This window comes from Haliotis rubra, unplaced genomic scaffold, assembly GCF_003918875.1.
Source record: "Haliotis rubra isolate DU_JTF1 unplaced genomic scaffold, ASM391887v1 Scf104, whole genome shotgun sequence".
Taxonomy (NCBI): Eukaryota; Metazoa; Mollusca; class Gastropoda; order Lepetellida; family Haliotidae; genus Haliotis; species Haliotis rubra.
Window position 1 is genome coordinate 291,818 of NW_025764937.1, and position 14,578 is coordinate 306,395.

The 14,578-nt window shown below is 43.7% G+C and overlaps 1 protein-coding gene across 2 annotated transcripts in view; it reads right to left on the reverse strand.

The window, feature by feature from the left end:
- Positions 1-530: 530 nt before the first annotated feature.
- LOC124274050 (SH3 domain-binding protein 5-like) overlaps positions 531-14,578 on the reverse strand; it is a 35,018-nt gene continuing 20,970 nt past the window's right edge. For both annotated transcript variants that reach the window (XM_046709380.1, XM_046709388.1), the window contains exons 2-9: positions 11,791-11,853; positions 10,940-11,068; positions 5,418-5,585; positions 4,702-4,832; positions 3,467-3,509; positions 2,562-2,766; positions 1,465-2,178; positions 531-914 (exon numbers count right to left, since the gene is read on the reverse strand). In XM_046709380.1, coding sequence (XP_046565336.1) covers positions 1,592-2,178; positions 2,562-2,766; positions 3,467-3,509; positions 4,702-4,832; positions 5,418-5,585; positions 10,940-11,068; positions 11,791-11,853 — 1,326 coding nt within the window. In that variant the 3' untranslated portion in view covers positions 531-914; positions 1,465-1,591. The remainder of the gene's footprint in view (positions 915-1,464; positions 2,179-2,561; positions 2,767-3,466; positions 3,510-4,701; positions 4,833-5,417; positions 5,586-10,939; positions 11,069-11,790; positions 11,854-14,578) is intronic.

Below are 14,578 nucleotides of genomic sequence, written 5' to 3' on the forward strand. Positions count from 1 at the left end.
ACACTGTTCACTATTTGTTACGAGGGAGGAGTGCAGAGAAAAGGCAAAATTGCCTCTGTTCAGCCAACACCCGTGAAGATTCGGGTTAGAATGTACCTTCAGTAACCCATGCTTGTCGTAAGAGGCGACTAAAGGGATCGGGTGGTCAGGCTTGGTTGACACATATCATCGGATCCCAATTTGCGCAGATCGATGCTCATGATGTTGATCACTGGATTGTCTGGTCCAGACTCACTTATTTACAGACCGCCGCCATATAGCTGTAATATTGCTGAATGCGGCGTAAAACTAAACTCACTCACTCACTGTTCACCCAACAGTAAATGGGTACCCTGTTGAATAAGATGGTCATGACTGTTGGCCTTCGATCACCTCACATTTGCGTTAACCGGGGTAATAATGTCTGCACTTTGCGCACAATGTGTCCTAAGCGCAGTTGAGCATCTTTGTGCTGGATCTTAAGCGTTCTACAAATGTATTACATTTATATAATATATATCCCTTGTAGCATAGAAAACACAAGTATCACCTCGGTAAATGAACATTTATTATTACAAAAGTATTCATACAAAAGACTGGCGCTCAGTATTGTCAACCAACAATCAATATCTTTGTTTGTATATCCTAACAAGTCACAAATGTGAACGAACCAATGTCTATCTCTTGTTTAATAAAAGTAACTTCCGAGCAAACTGTTTCCAGTTTTCGATTCAAAAAGCGTCACTCCACGAGTGCCTTTAGTTGCTTGGAATATACGTACCCAAACAGGATTCAATGTGAGTATTTATGAATCCGGGTCCCGGTCCACAAAGCGTTCATAAAGTTACGACTTGTCGTAACTCCATACTTAACCATAAGCTTATGAATGTCGTAATGGTACGAACGCTTTGTGGATCGGGAACCAGGTCATGATACTATGCACACTCCGGCACAGCGATGACTAACATAACATCACTGCCACAGGCTAATTTGCATATCACGTGACCAGACTTTTCTCTTGTTTGTAATCAAACGCGCATATTCATAATAATAAGAGACTGGTCTTAGGCAAGCTTTTCGGCGCTGTCTTCATAATGTTTTACATTGTTACATATATATTATTCCACAATTGCGACAGTTAGGTCTATGACAGTACATATTTAGATATCAAACTGGCTGCATCGTTTGCTCTCCGTCGGCTTCGATGACAGCACGTGGAGCCGTACAACCTATTTAAACAAAGGATCGCTTCGCAAATCGAAATAGTGTTACATGTTTTTGGATATTTTCTCAGTGAAACTAAACCATTCTATTAAAGATGTTTAGTTAGATGTGTAGACTCGTCAAAAATATAACAGTAAAGGAAATCTGTACATTATATTGAATGGACATTGCAAGATGTGACGAATCGTCACATTTTTCTGGCCTGTGGCAGAGGTACTATGCTGGCTTGCCGCATGGAACTCTGGGTAGGAGAGTGGATACTATGTAATTTGGTTCCCTGCATCAAAGGATTTTGTAACGATTCAATAGTGTATTTGTGTCAGTGTTGCACCAGGAAACACTGGAGGGCATGTGGCAAGATGGCTGATAAAATGCAGACACCTCAGGTTTAAACAACGTCTGTGCATTCGATCCTGCTATCTCTGCACATTTTCAGATCTTTACCGCACTCTTCTGGGTCGGAGGAGCCTTCTGTGTGATCGTCTCTTTCTGGAAGAATGACGTCTTTCACCTTTTCAATGACGTCACTAGTGCAAGTCGTGACGTCATCTTCACACACAGGTGTAATTTCTGCCCCGCTACCACACTGTCTAATACCCGAGGGAGAATCTGGATTACTGTTGTCCTTCACTACCCCATTCACAACCCCTGGGGCAGAACACGCCCTTCCCCCAGCACAACTGTTCCCATTAATCATATCACACTGTTTAAAAGAAGCACTGATGTCGTCAACATGCGTGTTATGTGAAACTTCCGGCCGTTTATCTCCCTTTGTCTCGGACGACTTGGAAGTCACGTTGCTGTTCACGAGGCTTTTAGTGCCGGGTAGATTTTTTGGAGAGTTAATACCAGTAGAGGAAGCATTCGGGGCGTGACCCGTCACGTGATCATGAGAGGAAAACACGTCATCAACCTCGTCTGTGTCCGAATCAAGATGGTCGTCAGTCGGAGAGGAAGTAGCAAACAGACCTCGCTCTGAAACATAGAGACACTGGCTAATCATTGGTAGAAAACAATCATAAACAACGCATTACGTATTTTAGATCTTCACACAACATGAATGGTAACATGGCCCATATCCTGCCTGGACCCCCAACGTGCAAAACAGAGTCTCCAGTGAGTCAGGGGCGGCGGGGTAGCCTTGTGGTTAAAGCGTTCGCTCGTCACGCCGAAGACCAGGGTTCGATTCCCTACATGGGTACAATGTGTCAAGCTAATTTCTTGTGTCCCAGCCGTGACATTGCTAAAAGCCAAAACTTACTCACTCCAGCGAGTCTAGAAATACAGACTTGTGCCACTGATCAAGGCGGACGTGTCCATATAAGTGTTGTGTGACTGTTATACAAAACTGCACCTACCTATGTTCTGGTCGGATATACTGGATCCCAGGCTCTCGTCGTCTGCTCCTACGCCCGGTTCCCGCGGAAACATTAGCAGGATCTTCTGTCGTCTGCTCTCATGGATCTCCTCCGAGATTCCCTCCAGGTGGCGTAGTGAATCAGAGTACCTCGCCTTGGAAGATCGTATAGCGTTCTGAAGATCATCAATGTTCTGCTTCTGTTGCTGAGAGAGAAAATATGACAATGAATGAATGACGTATCTCGCTTGTCTCGAACCATGATTAAGTCGATTTTCTAGAAGGAATATATAATGACTCACATCGTTCGGGATAACGAAGTGGCAAGGATAACTTGCGGGAAAGAAAGTAGGCCTACTCTAAGAATATTCATGACAGCTCTTGGTCATGATGGTCAGTTGCTATGTTGCTATCATTCGAGACATCTCTTTCACATGCTACATACTTTTAGAAAGTTAACTCGGATGGAGAGTGGTTCGGCGTTTTAGGACAGTATTCAATAATACACCCCATGCAAGTCTAGAATATGTGAAAAGTCTAGCATACCACAGAATCTGAAAATGAAGAACGTCTCTGGGCTCCTTTTCATTATATTTTATTAGTGAGAGTGAATTTAGTTTTACGCCACACTCAGCAATATTCCAGCTACATTGCGGAGGTCTGTAAATAATTGAGTCTGAACCAGACAATCCAGTGATCAACAGCGTGAGCATCGATCTACGCAGTTCGGATACGATGACATGTGTCAACCAAGTCAGCGAACCTGACCACCCGATCCCGTTAGTCGCCTCTTACGACAAGCATGGATTGCTGAAGACCAATTCTAACCTGGATCTTCACGGGTGTGCGGTAGGGAAACATGATGTGACTGATATCACTCATTACTATCCACAAGGACATATTTACCTGTAGCCTGAGTTCAAGTTCAGCCTTAAGTTCAAAGTATGGTCTGAAAAGAGAGACAAATGTCACGCAAAATCAAATAAAATAATAAAATATATCATTTTAAATAAATAAAATAATACAATATATTATTTTTCTAATTTCTCAAATGTCAATGACTCTGGATACACTGATCCATGTCATATCTATAAAAGTAATCATACAACACTTTGGCGGTGATATCTTTAGTGTGAGTGAGTGAATATGGTTAAAACGCCTCTATTAGCAATATTCCGCCATTATCACGGCGGTTGACATGAAAACAGGGATTCACACTTTGTAATATAACTGTGTGAGGGTGTGGCCTGAGTTTGTGGGTACACCAAGGCCGACTGATTAAGTTCGAGCTTTCAACTTTTCTTCCCGTTTACCAGTTTCTTTCGTCATAAGAAATAATTGAATAAATCAATAATAAATCGTAATTTTAGCATTTAGTTTCCTTAATGTCTGTTATAGTAGAAGGATACCAGATTCTCATTCAGCCTCTCTGGTGAAGTGAATAACTTCAGTTGATACTGATTCTCACAACATTAACCGCTGGTTATTCTCGGCTTGTTGTAATTTTCTGCTTCATATAGTTAGTGAAAATAGTTCCAGAACATGTTACAGGTGCAAAGAAATGATTATTTAAAAGTCCAAACACGTCACCGAACTCATTAATCATAGGGACAAGGGAGACAACTCTCCTACACAGCACCGATATGCATATTCCACCTGTTTCTGGCAAGATCTGAAGATCTGTAGTAATATGGGGGAAAACAAGCAGAATGGAGTTTGCATGCATCGCTTATGAATTGATAATTCAGCTAATTGATAAAATGGATATCGAAGTGCTTAAGACCAGAGAACATACAATAAATTCATTATATGGCCTCTGATAAGACATATATGACTTCGGACGGTGGTCACTCCAAATCCTGGGTCTCAATGCCCCACAAAGATAGAACTTGTGAAGTTCCTTCGTCGTGATTTTGCTTAAAGCGGTGTAAAACCATATTCACTCACGCTGATTAAATACGGCCAATAAGCAGCGTTGGCGCGTGGTGAGTCGCGCATGCGCACCTAACAACGTACACACCGGAAATGGCTTCAGAAAAAAAGTAATTCTGTCCCGAGGAAACAAATTAGCCCATCCTCCCTTCTCCGAGTGTTAGATAATTCGCATCATCAGCACCATCTAAAACCCAAGTACAACACACCTGGCTTTTATGATGGACTTCTTGAACTTCTTCTCCAGATACGCCAGCTTCTTCTCTAGGTCGACGAAGATGTTGGAGCGTCTGAGATGTTCCTGTTCACTCCTTGTCTTCTCTCTCTCAGCGTCCATAACCTGGGGAGAGGACATATAAAAACTGTTACTGTTATATGGACAATTGTACCTGTTGCTAATGGAGACCGTGGGATGGGGGTGTTGGTATGGCAACACTGTAACTGTCCCTATATTTGAGAGAGGACATGGAAACGCTCGAACTGTCCCTATATTTGAGAGAGGACACTGCAATACTAAAACTGTCCCTAAATTTGAGAGAGGACATGGCAACACTAAAACTGTCCCTATATTTGAGAGAAGACATTGCAATACTAAATCTGTCCCTATGTTTGAGATACTAGTAGGTCATGGCAACACGTTGTCCCTATATTTGAGATAGGTCATGGCAACACGTTGTCCCTATATTTGAGAGAGGACATGGCAACACTAAAACTGTCCCTATATTTGAGATAGGTCATGGCAACACGTTGTCCCTATATTTGAAAGAGGACATGGTAACACTGTAGGTGCCCCTATATTTGAAAGAGGACACGGCAACACTAAAACTGCCCTTATATTTTAGGGAGGACATGGCAACAGACTTACCCACGGGACAAAGTAGTTCTGCACATCTGAAAATAAAGTCTGAATTGTACAATTACCTACCCTTATTGTTGCATGGTTGAGCATTTCCTGCCAGGCACTGGACAACATAGCCGCTGATTGGTCATCCATCAACTTCTGTTCAGCCAATGCGATCGTTTCTTTCGCAGCTCGATAAATTCCATTGGCTGTCTGGAACTGACGGGCGGCACGCAGAGCCTCGCTTTGAGCCTGAAATTGAGCATCCAGTGAATAAAAATACGTTTGGAAAGTAGGATATGACAATTAACCAATTCAGCGAGCCTGACCACCCGATGCTCTTCACCAACAACCATGGGCTGCAATAGATAAATTCTAACCCGGGTGTTCACTGGCATCGTCAAACAATCAAGCATTGTTAATGAATTGACTCATGCACTTACCGGTAACACAAACCTATGTATTGCCATCTTTGGTAAAACATATCTGTCCATATCTGACAGTACGCGTGTACGCGTTTTTGTGAATTACGTGAATTATGTGAATTACGTGAATTATGTGAATTATGTGAATTATATGCCTGTGTGTGTTCAAAAACGTAGACCAATCACGCGATTAATATTTGACTGAACCGTTTCGTTATGGCGGTCTTTAATTAGGTTTGATAATACTTTAGATAAAGTCTTATTTAGTGGGCAGATAAAACGCCACCTGAATATTGCTCAAAAAGGAAAGAACTGTATATTTTCCTATTTCATAAAACATTCACTGATGCCACAATTACAGGGCATGCATCAATGACGTGAACAGCGTTCATCCTCCAACATCTGTGAGCCATCCACACATCAAACGCTGGGCTAGGTGGGCTTGCCGTTACGTAGGAAATAATATTTGCCCCCACTATTTATTTTGATGACAACAAACGAAATCATGCTTAGCTTTGTAGGGAAACACATTCAAAGTGGCATGTTCAATTGAGATGCGTTTTACATATCGCTCTGATTGTCCCGGTTGCAGATGTGTAAATACATGGGTGGCTTTGATACAGGGGAAGTGAAGGCCCTAGCGTTCACTACAGGCACGGAGTTAGTGATGTTTAACGCTTGTGTCAGCAATATTACTGCCATATCACGATGGGTTGAGCTATTACATCTATATCGTGGCGGGCTGTAGTCATCAATCTTGTGAGCTATGTGACTGCTGGTGGCATAGTCAGCAATATTTCAGTATATTACAGCGGGTCGGGGTCAGCCATATTACAGCTATATCGCGGCAGGTTGAAGTCAGCAATATTTCAGTATATTACAGCGGGTCGGGGTCAGCCATATTACAGCTATATCGCGGCAGGTTGAAGTCAGCAATATTTCAGTATATTACAGCGGGTCGGGGTCAGCAATATTACATCTATATCGCGGCAGGTTGAAGTCAGCAATATTTCAATATAATACAGCGGGTCGGTTCATATTACAGCTATATCGCGGTCGGAAGTCAGCAATATGTCAGTATATTACAGCGGGTCGGGGTCATATTACAGCTATATCGCGGCAGGTTGAAGTCAGCAATATTTCAGTATAATACAGCGGGTCGGGGTCAGCAATATTACATCTATATCGCGGCAGGTTGAAGTCAGCAATATTTCAGTATATTACAGCGGGTCGGGGTCAGCCATATTACAGCTATATCGCGGCAGGTTGAAGTCAGCAATATTTCAGTATATTACAGCGGGTCGGGGTCAGCCATATTACAGCTATATCGCGGCAGGTTGAAGTCAGCAATATTTCAGTATATTACAGCGGGTCGGAGTCAGCAATATTACATCTATATCGCGGCAGGTTGAAGTCAGCAATATTTCAGTATATTACAGCGGGTCGGGGTCAGCCATATTACAGCTATATCGCGGCAGGTTGAAGTCAGCAATATTTCAGTATATTACAGCGGGTCGGAGTCAGCAATATTACAGCTATATCCCGGCAGGTTGAAGTCAGCAATATTGCGGTATATCACGGTGAATTGCAATCAGCAACAATCAATTATATCACTGCGGGTCGTAGTCAGCAATAGCAAGACGAGGTGAAAACATCAACATTACAGAATACCACGATGGGTTGTAAAATTGACTCATTATAGAATTCGAACATCGCGCTTTACATGTCCACATGACCCATTTGGCTACCTTGCCTTCGAACTATGGTGTAGAAGGGTCGACCTATTCACTGTTATGTCTGCGGGAATCGTCTCCTTATGTGTGATATTTTCTTATTGGGTGTTGGTGATGGGAGGCAGGCAAACAGGCCTGGACGTGTTACTAAGAGCTATATGTATTTCGGTTACGAAAGCCAATGACGCGTCATGTAGCATTACCAAAATACAAAAACACAGAGAAATATTTATCTTCTAAACCCACTCCAGCTGTCAAATTTATAAACTATGGCGTTCCTTGGTATTTAGTCATCTGCGGAAATGAAACAGTGTGACCGAAGTGCAAAGTGTATTAAAAGAAAGTGAAACCCCATTAATCCGGTACAGAAATCGCCATGGTCCGGTTTGAAAAGTGTCCGGATTAAAGTGCCAGGGCGTTATGTAAACTTGTACTTTTGTTGATGCTTTCGACAGTGAGGGGCGGTAAGTCCAAGGTTCGTTCCCCATATGGTAAAAACTGTCGAGCTAATTTGTGAAGTTCTGCGCCGCCATATTGCTGGGATATCACCAAAGGTGTTTTAAAACCATAATTACTCACTCACTCCAACAGTAAAGGGATTTGCAAGCATGGATGCATATTCTTGTGTACTACCTTCACATCGCACCCTACCACTATGTGTACAACAACCCAAACCCTGCGGAGTGAGTGTGTGTGATTTTACGCCGCATTTAGCAGTATTACAACAATATCTCTTCGGGGGGACACCAGAAATAGGCTCCATACACTGTATCCTTATCGGGAATCGAACCCGAGTCTTCGGCGTGACGAGCGAACGCTTTAACCACTACCCTACCCCAACCCTCTGTGCTACCTGTGAAGATCCGGGTTAGAATTGATCTTCAGCAACCAATTCTTGTCGTAAGAGGGGACTAACGGGTTCGGGTGGTCAGGCTCGTTGACTTACATGTCATCGTACCCCAGTTGTGCAGATCGATGCTCATAATGTTGATCACTGGATTCGATTATTTAAAGACCACAACCATATAGCTGCAAAACTGCTGAGTGCGGCATAAAACTAAACTCACTCACTCACACTCATGCTGCTGATCACTGGATTGTTTGGTCCAGACTCGATTATATACAGACCACCGCCATATAGCTGGAATATTGCTGAGTGTGGCGTAAAACTAAACTCACTCACTCACACGCATGCTGTTGATCACTGAATTGTCTGGTCCAGACTCGATTATATACAGACCACCGCCATATAGCTGGAATATTGCGGCATTCAACAACCAACCAACCAACCCTCTGGTTCGTTTAATATGTTTTGTCATGAGGCGTAGGTTTTGATACAACATAACTGACAGCGATATGTTGGCTGCCAGTGTTGAGAGTTCTCAGCACATCCCAAAGTTAGATCCAGCTGTGGGTCCACTTTTTGTTTGTCCAACACTGCTGGCAGTCGCGGCACATTGCTTCCCCTTACAGCACTGGGCGTGTCACAATGGCCTTTGCAACACACGGAGTACAAATGCCAGCCTATTTTCCAGATTGGCCGGGCGCATCAGTCAGTGACATAACATCTCTGGCTGGTGCAGAATCAGTTAGAAAAACACCCCGCCCGCTCTCACTCTCCGCCATTCCAGGAGTTGTCGAATGTGGGAATAATCAGGTCACCTTGACCTTGCGACGAGTGTGCACGTGAGGTTTTGAAATACCACACTCGACGTGTCCTTTTTAGACATCTCTTCATCAATTCAGCATCAGATGGCAGAGATGTCACGTGGTGTTATAACACCAATCCATTCATTTCGGAGATGGACGGTGGCGTGGTCTGGAAACGTGGCTGATTGAAGTGGCTGGAAGAAGTAAGGGAGATAACTCTATTCTTTACTGCAATGATCGGTGACCCAGACAACGGCCGATACAATCCTGAAACTGGTTTCCTACTCCAGTTCACATTGTGACAATGCAATATTTTCCAGATTGCATGAAACCGGATTAGGTAAAAGAATGCACGCCAATCCACGCGAAAAAGTGCAGAAGTGCCGTGAACGGCTCACGCCTCACGTCTCACGCCACGGGGTTAAGTGATTGACCATAACTGTTAGTGTCTCAGGTTGGAACTGAATTATTTTTGTCCCCGGCAAAGCAACACTGTTTGAGTACTCTTTTCGTCGCCAAGTAATGGAGATCAGTGTCACGTTGTCTTGGAGAGCTATAAATAATGAGACATTTAATTCCGCCAGCGATTGGAACCGTATTTCAGGAAAGACATCCATGACTTTGTCCACGTTTACCAACGAAACCAACGAGTACGGGAATAGTACGGATAGAGCAGCAATAATAAACAGAACAAAACTGGAACAAGGAGTGGACCATCAGAGGCTCCTAGCGCGTCTAAGGGACACAACTCTGCACAGCGAACTACGGCCACCTTGGACACATGGGGCGAGGTGAAACTGGACCAGTGAAGACCCAGGTCAGAATTGTCTCGGGATAATAATAATAATAATGAGTGAATTTGTAACGCGCCAATCTCGACGCCAGCTGGTATGCTCATGGCGCTACAAGTAGAGTTATTTGGGTGAGAGTCTAGACAAAGTACTTCTTAAATAAAAACGTTTTGAGGAGAGTTTTGAAGGAGTGCAGGCTTTGGGACTGTTTTGAGATCTTCAGGCAGAGAATTCCATAGAACAGCTGATTGGTAGGCAAATGATCTGAATCCAAATCGTTTTAGGGATCTGGGCACTGTGCACAGAATATGGGACTGGGATCTGAGAGTTCTGGTTGGATTATACTGGCTTACACGTTCACACAAATAGGATGGCGCGATAGCGTTAAGGCACTGGTATGCGAGTATAAGAACTTTAAACTCAATTCTAGCTGAGATGGGCAGCCAGTGTAGGGATCGTAGAAGTGGCTGTATATGTGCAAACTTTGGAGCAAGACACACAATTCGGGCTGCAGTATTTTGTATTTTTTGTAACTTTGAAACAGATTCTTGGGACACACCATACAGTAGGCTGTTGCAATAGTCCAGGCGTGAGAATATCATTGTTCGAACTAATACAGCGGCAGCTTCCTGGGATATAAGATGCCTTACTTTGCCGATGTTTCTTGAATGAAAATGGCATTTTCGACAAAGCTCTTGTATATGACAATCCATACTCAATGTGGACTCTATTTAGACACCCAGATTCTTAACCACAGGTACAAATGGTATACTTTCGTGACACACAGACAGGTGCGTAACACCTACTTTCGTCACCACTGCATCCGTACCAGTAAGCATAGCTTCTGTTTTATCTTGATTCGGGTGGTCAGGTTCACTGACTTGGTTGACACATGGTATCGTTACCCAGTTTTAATTCCAAACAGACCATCACCTTATCTCTGGTGTAACAAGCAAACACAGTATTTCAAAGGTATTTCCTGAGAAGACGTAAATGGTGATTCTGACCTCTATGGCGGCTCCCTTCAGCTGGTAGTACACGCGCGCCCTCTGGATGAAGTTCTTCAGACCACGACCCATTGCCTCCATCTTGTAAGAAGCATCGGAAAACGTCAGTCGGTACTTGGCTCTCGCCTCCTGAGGTGAAAAGTGGATAGAAATAATGAGTTTTTATTCACATGGGAAATTTTCATAGTACATAAGCCCGCTAAGATCTGTTTGTTTGCTTGCTTTTCATGTAAGGCCGCACTCCAACATTCCAGCTGTATGGCGGCGGTCTAAATAATCTAGTCTGAATAATTCAGTGATCAACAGCAGAAGCATCGATCTACGCAATTGGGATAAGATGACATGTGTCAACCAAGTCAGCGAGCCTGACCTCCCGATCGCCTGTTAGTCGCCTCTAACGACAAGCACGGGTTACAAAAGACCTATATAACCCGATGCCTACACATTGAGCCACACTTTCCCTACATTCCCAGGGGTGGAAATAACTTTAAAATTGATTGTGTACTCGGTACAGTGGCACATGTAAAGTCACTTGCCCTGATAAATCTTCCACTATACCGACCGTTTTCTTGCTGACATAATTACCATTGAAAAGTCACCTGGACACCGGTAAAGTGTGATATACAAATTTGCTTGCCCGACAGAAAAAAACACTGGACTCGGACGTCGTTCAATGGGTTATTTCCATCCCTGATTCCAATCAAATTCGAGTATTTCACGTAGTCATGGAATAATGTTGCTTAACGTCCTTACCCCCTTTCCGTTCTCACACACACACACACACACACACACACGCACACACGCATGCACACACACACACGCACGCACGCATCACTACCCCTTCTACTCACATCGATTTCGTTCTCCAGTCTGTTGATGTCATTGCTAGCGCTGTTAAGCATGTCAAGTTCCTCCTGCAACAACAAAACAACACTCATAAAACAACATCCTAAACACAGGTTATATCCATGATATTACATTTCTATAACGAAACATTAATAAATACTGCATATTAAAGACCATATCCTTCCGAGAAACAATTCGAAAAAAAGAATAGAAACCCCATACAACAAATCAACAGGCACTTTCGTGAGCATCACCTGTTGTTGCGGCCATTGACTTGTATGTCCGCTTCAACTACTGTAGTCTCTAAATCACGAGTTGTCCCCCTTTGGTCGGTCAATGTTTGGGTCAAACTTTTTAGTTCGGGATATTTCCGCAGGGCAATGTGGGTCGATTAGGTCGCCTCTTACGACAAACATAGGTCACTATTTACCTGTTATCTATTTTCCCGGGATTATTACAGGGCCGTGCTAAAACCGACTGGGGTTGGCTGTGAGACGAGCTGACATTTAAATATGTGGGACGAGACCGGAATGCATTCAACAGTACTGGAAATGTCAAACTACAAGAGACGTGGACTAGGAGTATCTGGGGCATGAATAATGTCTGGATATAAGTACGATGTAAGTGTGAAAGTATATATCTAGCAGATTCGTTAAATACAAATTTAGTTCCTCAAAAATACTAAACATTGAGAGTGCACGTGAATGTTCACGATATTAAGGTATTCTGGAATAATCGAGTGAGTGAGTGAGTTTAGTTTTACGCCGCATTTAGCAATATTTCCAGCTATATGGCGGCGGTCCTGGAATAATCGAATACGGGCGAGGCAAACCAGTGGTTAATATCACGAGAAACATCCTGGCATTGTGACAAATAGTACATGTATACAGTTTAACACTGTTCTGTCGAAGTTTGATGTGTCGATTTACGGTTGTGTCGAAGTATAAGCTTGGTCCCCGCAAATTCCTGTTTTGTCACAACTTTGCGTTTGTATCGAACCTCGTATAACTCGAAGTATTATGTAGTTCCCTTGACACAACGGTGTTTGATCACACATCACCATATCCTAGAGGGCTCTGACCTCTGACAAGGTGAGTGGGTGAGTTTAGTTTTACGCCGCACTCAGCAATATTCCAGCTATATGGCGGCGGTCTGTAAATAATCGAGTCTGGACCAGACAATCCAGTGATCAACAGCATGAGCATCGATCTGCGCAATTGGGAACCGATGATTTGTGTCAACCAAGCCAGCGAGCCTGACCACCCGATCCCGTTAGTCGCCTTTTACGACAAGCATGGGTTACTGAAGGTTCATTCTAACCCGGACCTTTACGGGTCTGACGACAAGGCATGATCTAGATACTATAACGCTTTTCTCGTCAAACTGTGTGTTCTTTGTGTAGCTTGTACTCTGTCATTGTGTGACGAAAGAGCCCCTATTTGACCCTTACTCTCGAAACGTTCGTAGCCCTAAGAATCCTTAACTTTGATTGTAGCCAATGTGTTAAGAATGGGCTTCAGAAGTTCGTAGGGCTACGAACGTTTCGAGAATAGCTAGCCTGGGAATTATATATACAACGCGGTATCCATCAAAACCATACATTAATGTGGTAAAACGTATGTGAGGTGAGGTGAGGTGAGGTGAGGTGAGGTGAAATTGGGTTTAACGTCGTGCTTGAGAATATTTCGCTCATATGACGACGTGCATGCGTGTGTATGTGTATGTGCGGCTGCTTGTACTATAGTACTATAGTACGGCTGCTTGTTTTATAGTGCTAGCCCACTGAGATACCATACTGCAGTGAAGCATGAATACCCCACTCAGACACATTATACTGACTCCGAGCCGACCAGTCCTTGTTGTACCCATGAATGCCGAGCGCCAGACAGGGACCAAGAAGTACCATATTTTAACGTCTTTTGGTATGACGCGGCCGGGGATCGAACCCGCGACCTTCCGCTCTCCGGGCGGACGCTCTAACCACTACACCACGGAGGCGGTCTAAAACGTATGTAGTGAGTGAGTGAGTAGGTTGGGTTTTACGCCGCTTATTTGTAGCAATACTCCAGAAATATCATAGCGAGGAACACAAGAAAAAAAGCTTCACACATTATACCCATGTTCAGAATCGAACCTGGTATTTCGGCATGACGAGCAATCGCTTTACCCACTGAGCTTCCGGTATGTATAGAAACATGTCTGTCCGCATCTTCAGACACAGTGGGGGCGGTGGGGTAGTCTAGTTGGCTCGTCACGCCGAAGACCCGGGTTCGAATCCCCACATTGGTACAATGAGTGAAGCCCATTTCTGGTGTCCCCCCGCCGTGATATTGCTGGAATATTGCTAAAAGCGGCGTAAAACCAAACTCAGTCAGTCAGTCAGACACAGTGGTGCATTACCCTTCAGCAAAGGAAATCCAACAGTGGCACAAGGAACGGCTTTTTTCGGTTACTGAGTTCAGCGAGTGAGTTAAGTTAATATGTAATGTCACATCGGCAATTATTGAATTCAGCATTATATATTTCAGTAATATTAGTACATGTCAATGTAATGTGGGATAAAAGATCAAAGCGAGCAAACGAGTGAGTGAGTTTAGCTTTACGCCGCTTTTAGCAATATTCCAGCAATATCACGACGGAGGATCCCAGAGATGGCCTTTCTGCATTGCATCCATATGGGGAATCGAACCTGGGACCTCGGCGTGGTGCAGGTGGTATAAGTGAACCATTTTGGGGCACTGGCTTCGAACCCAGACAGGCATACATTCACAGTCAAGTCAACAGGAGTGTTAG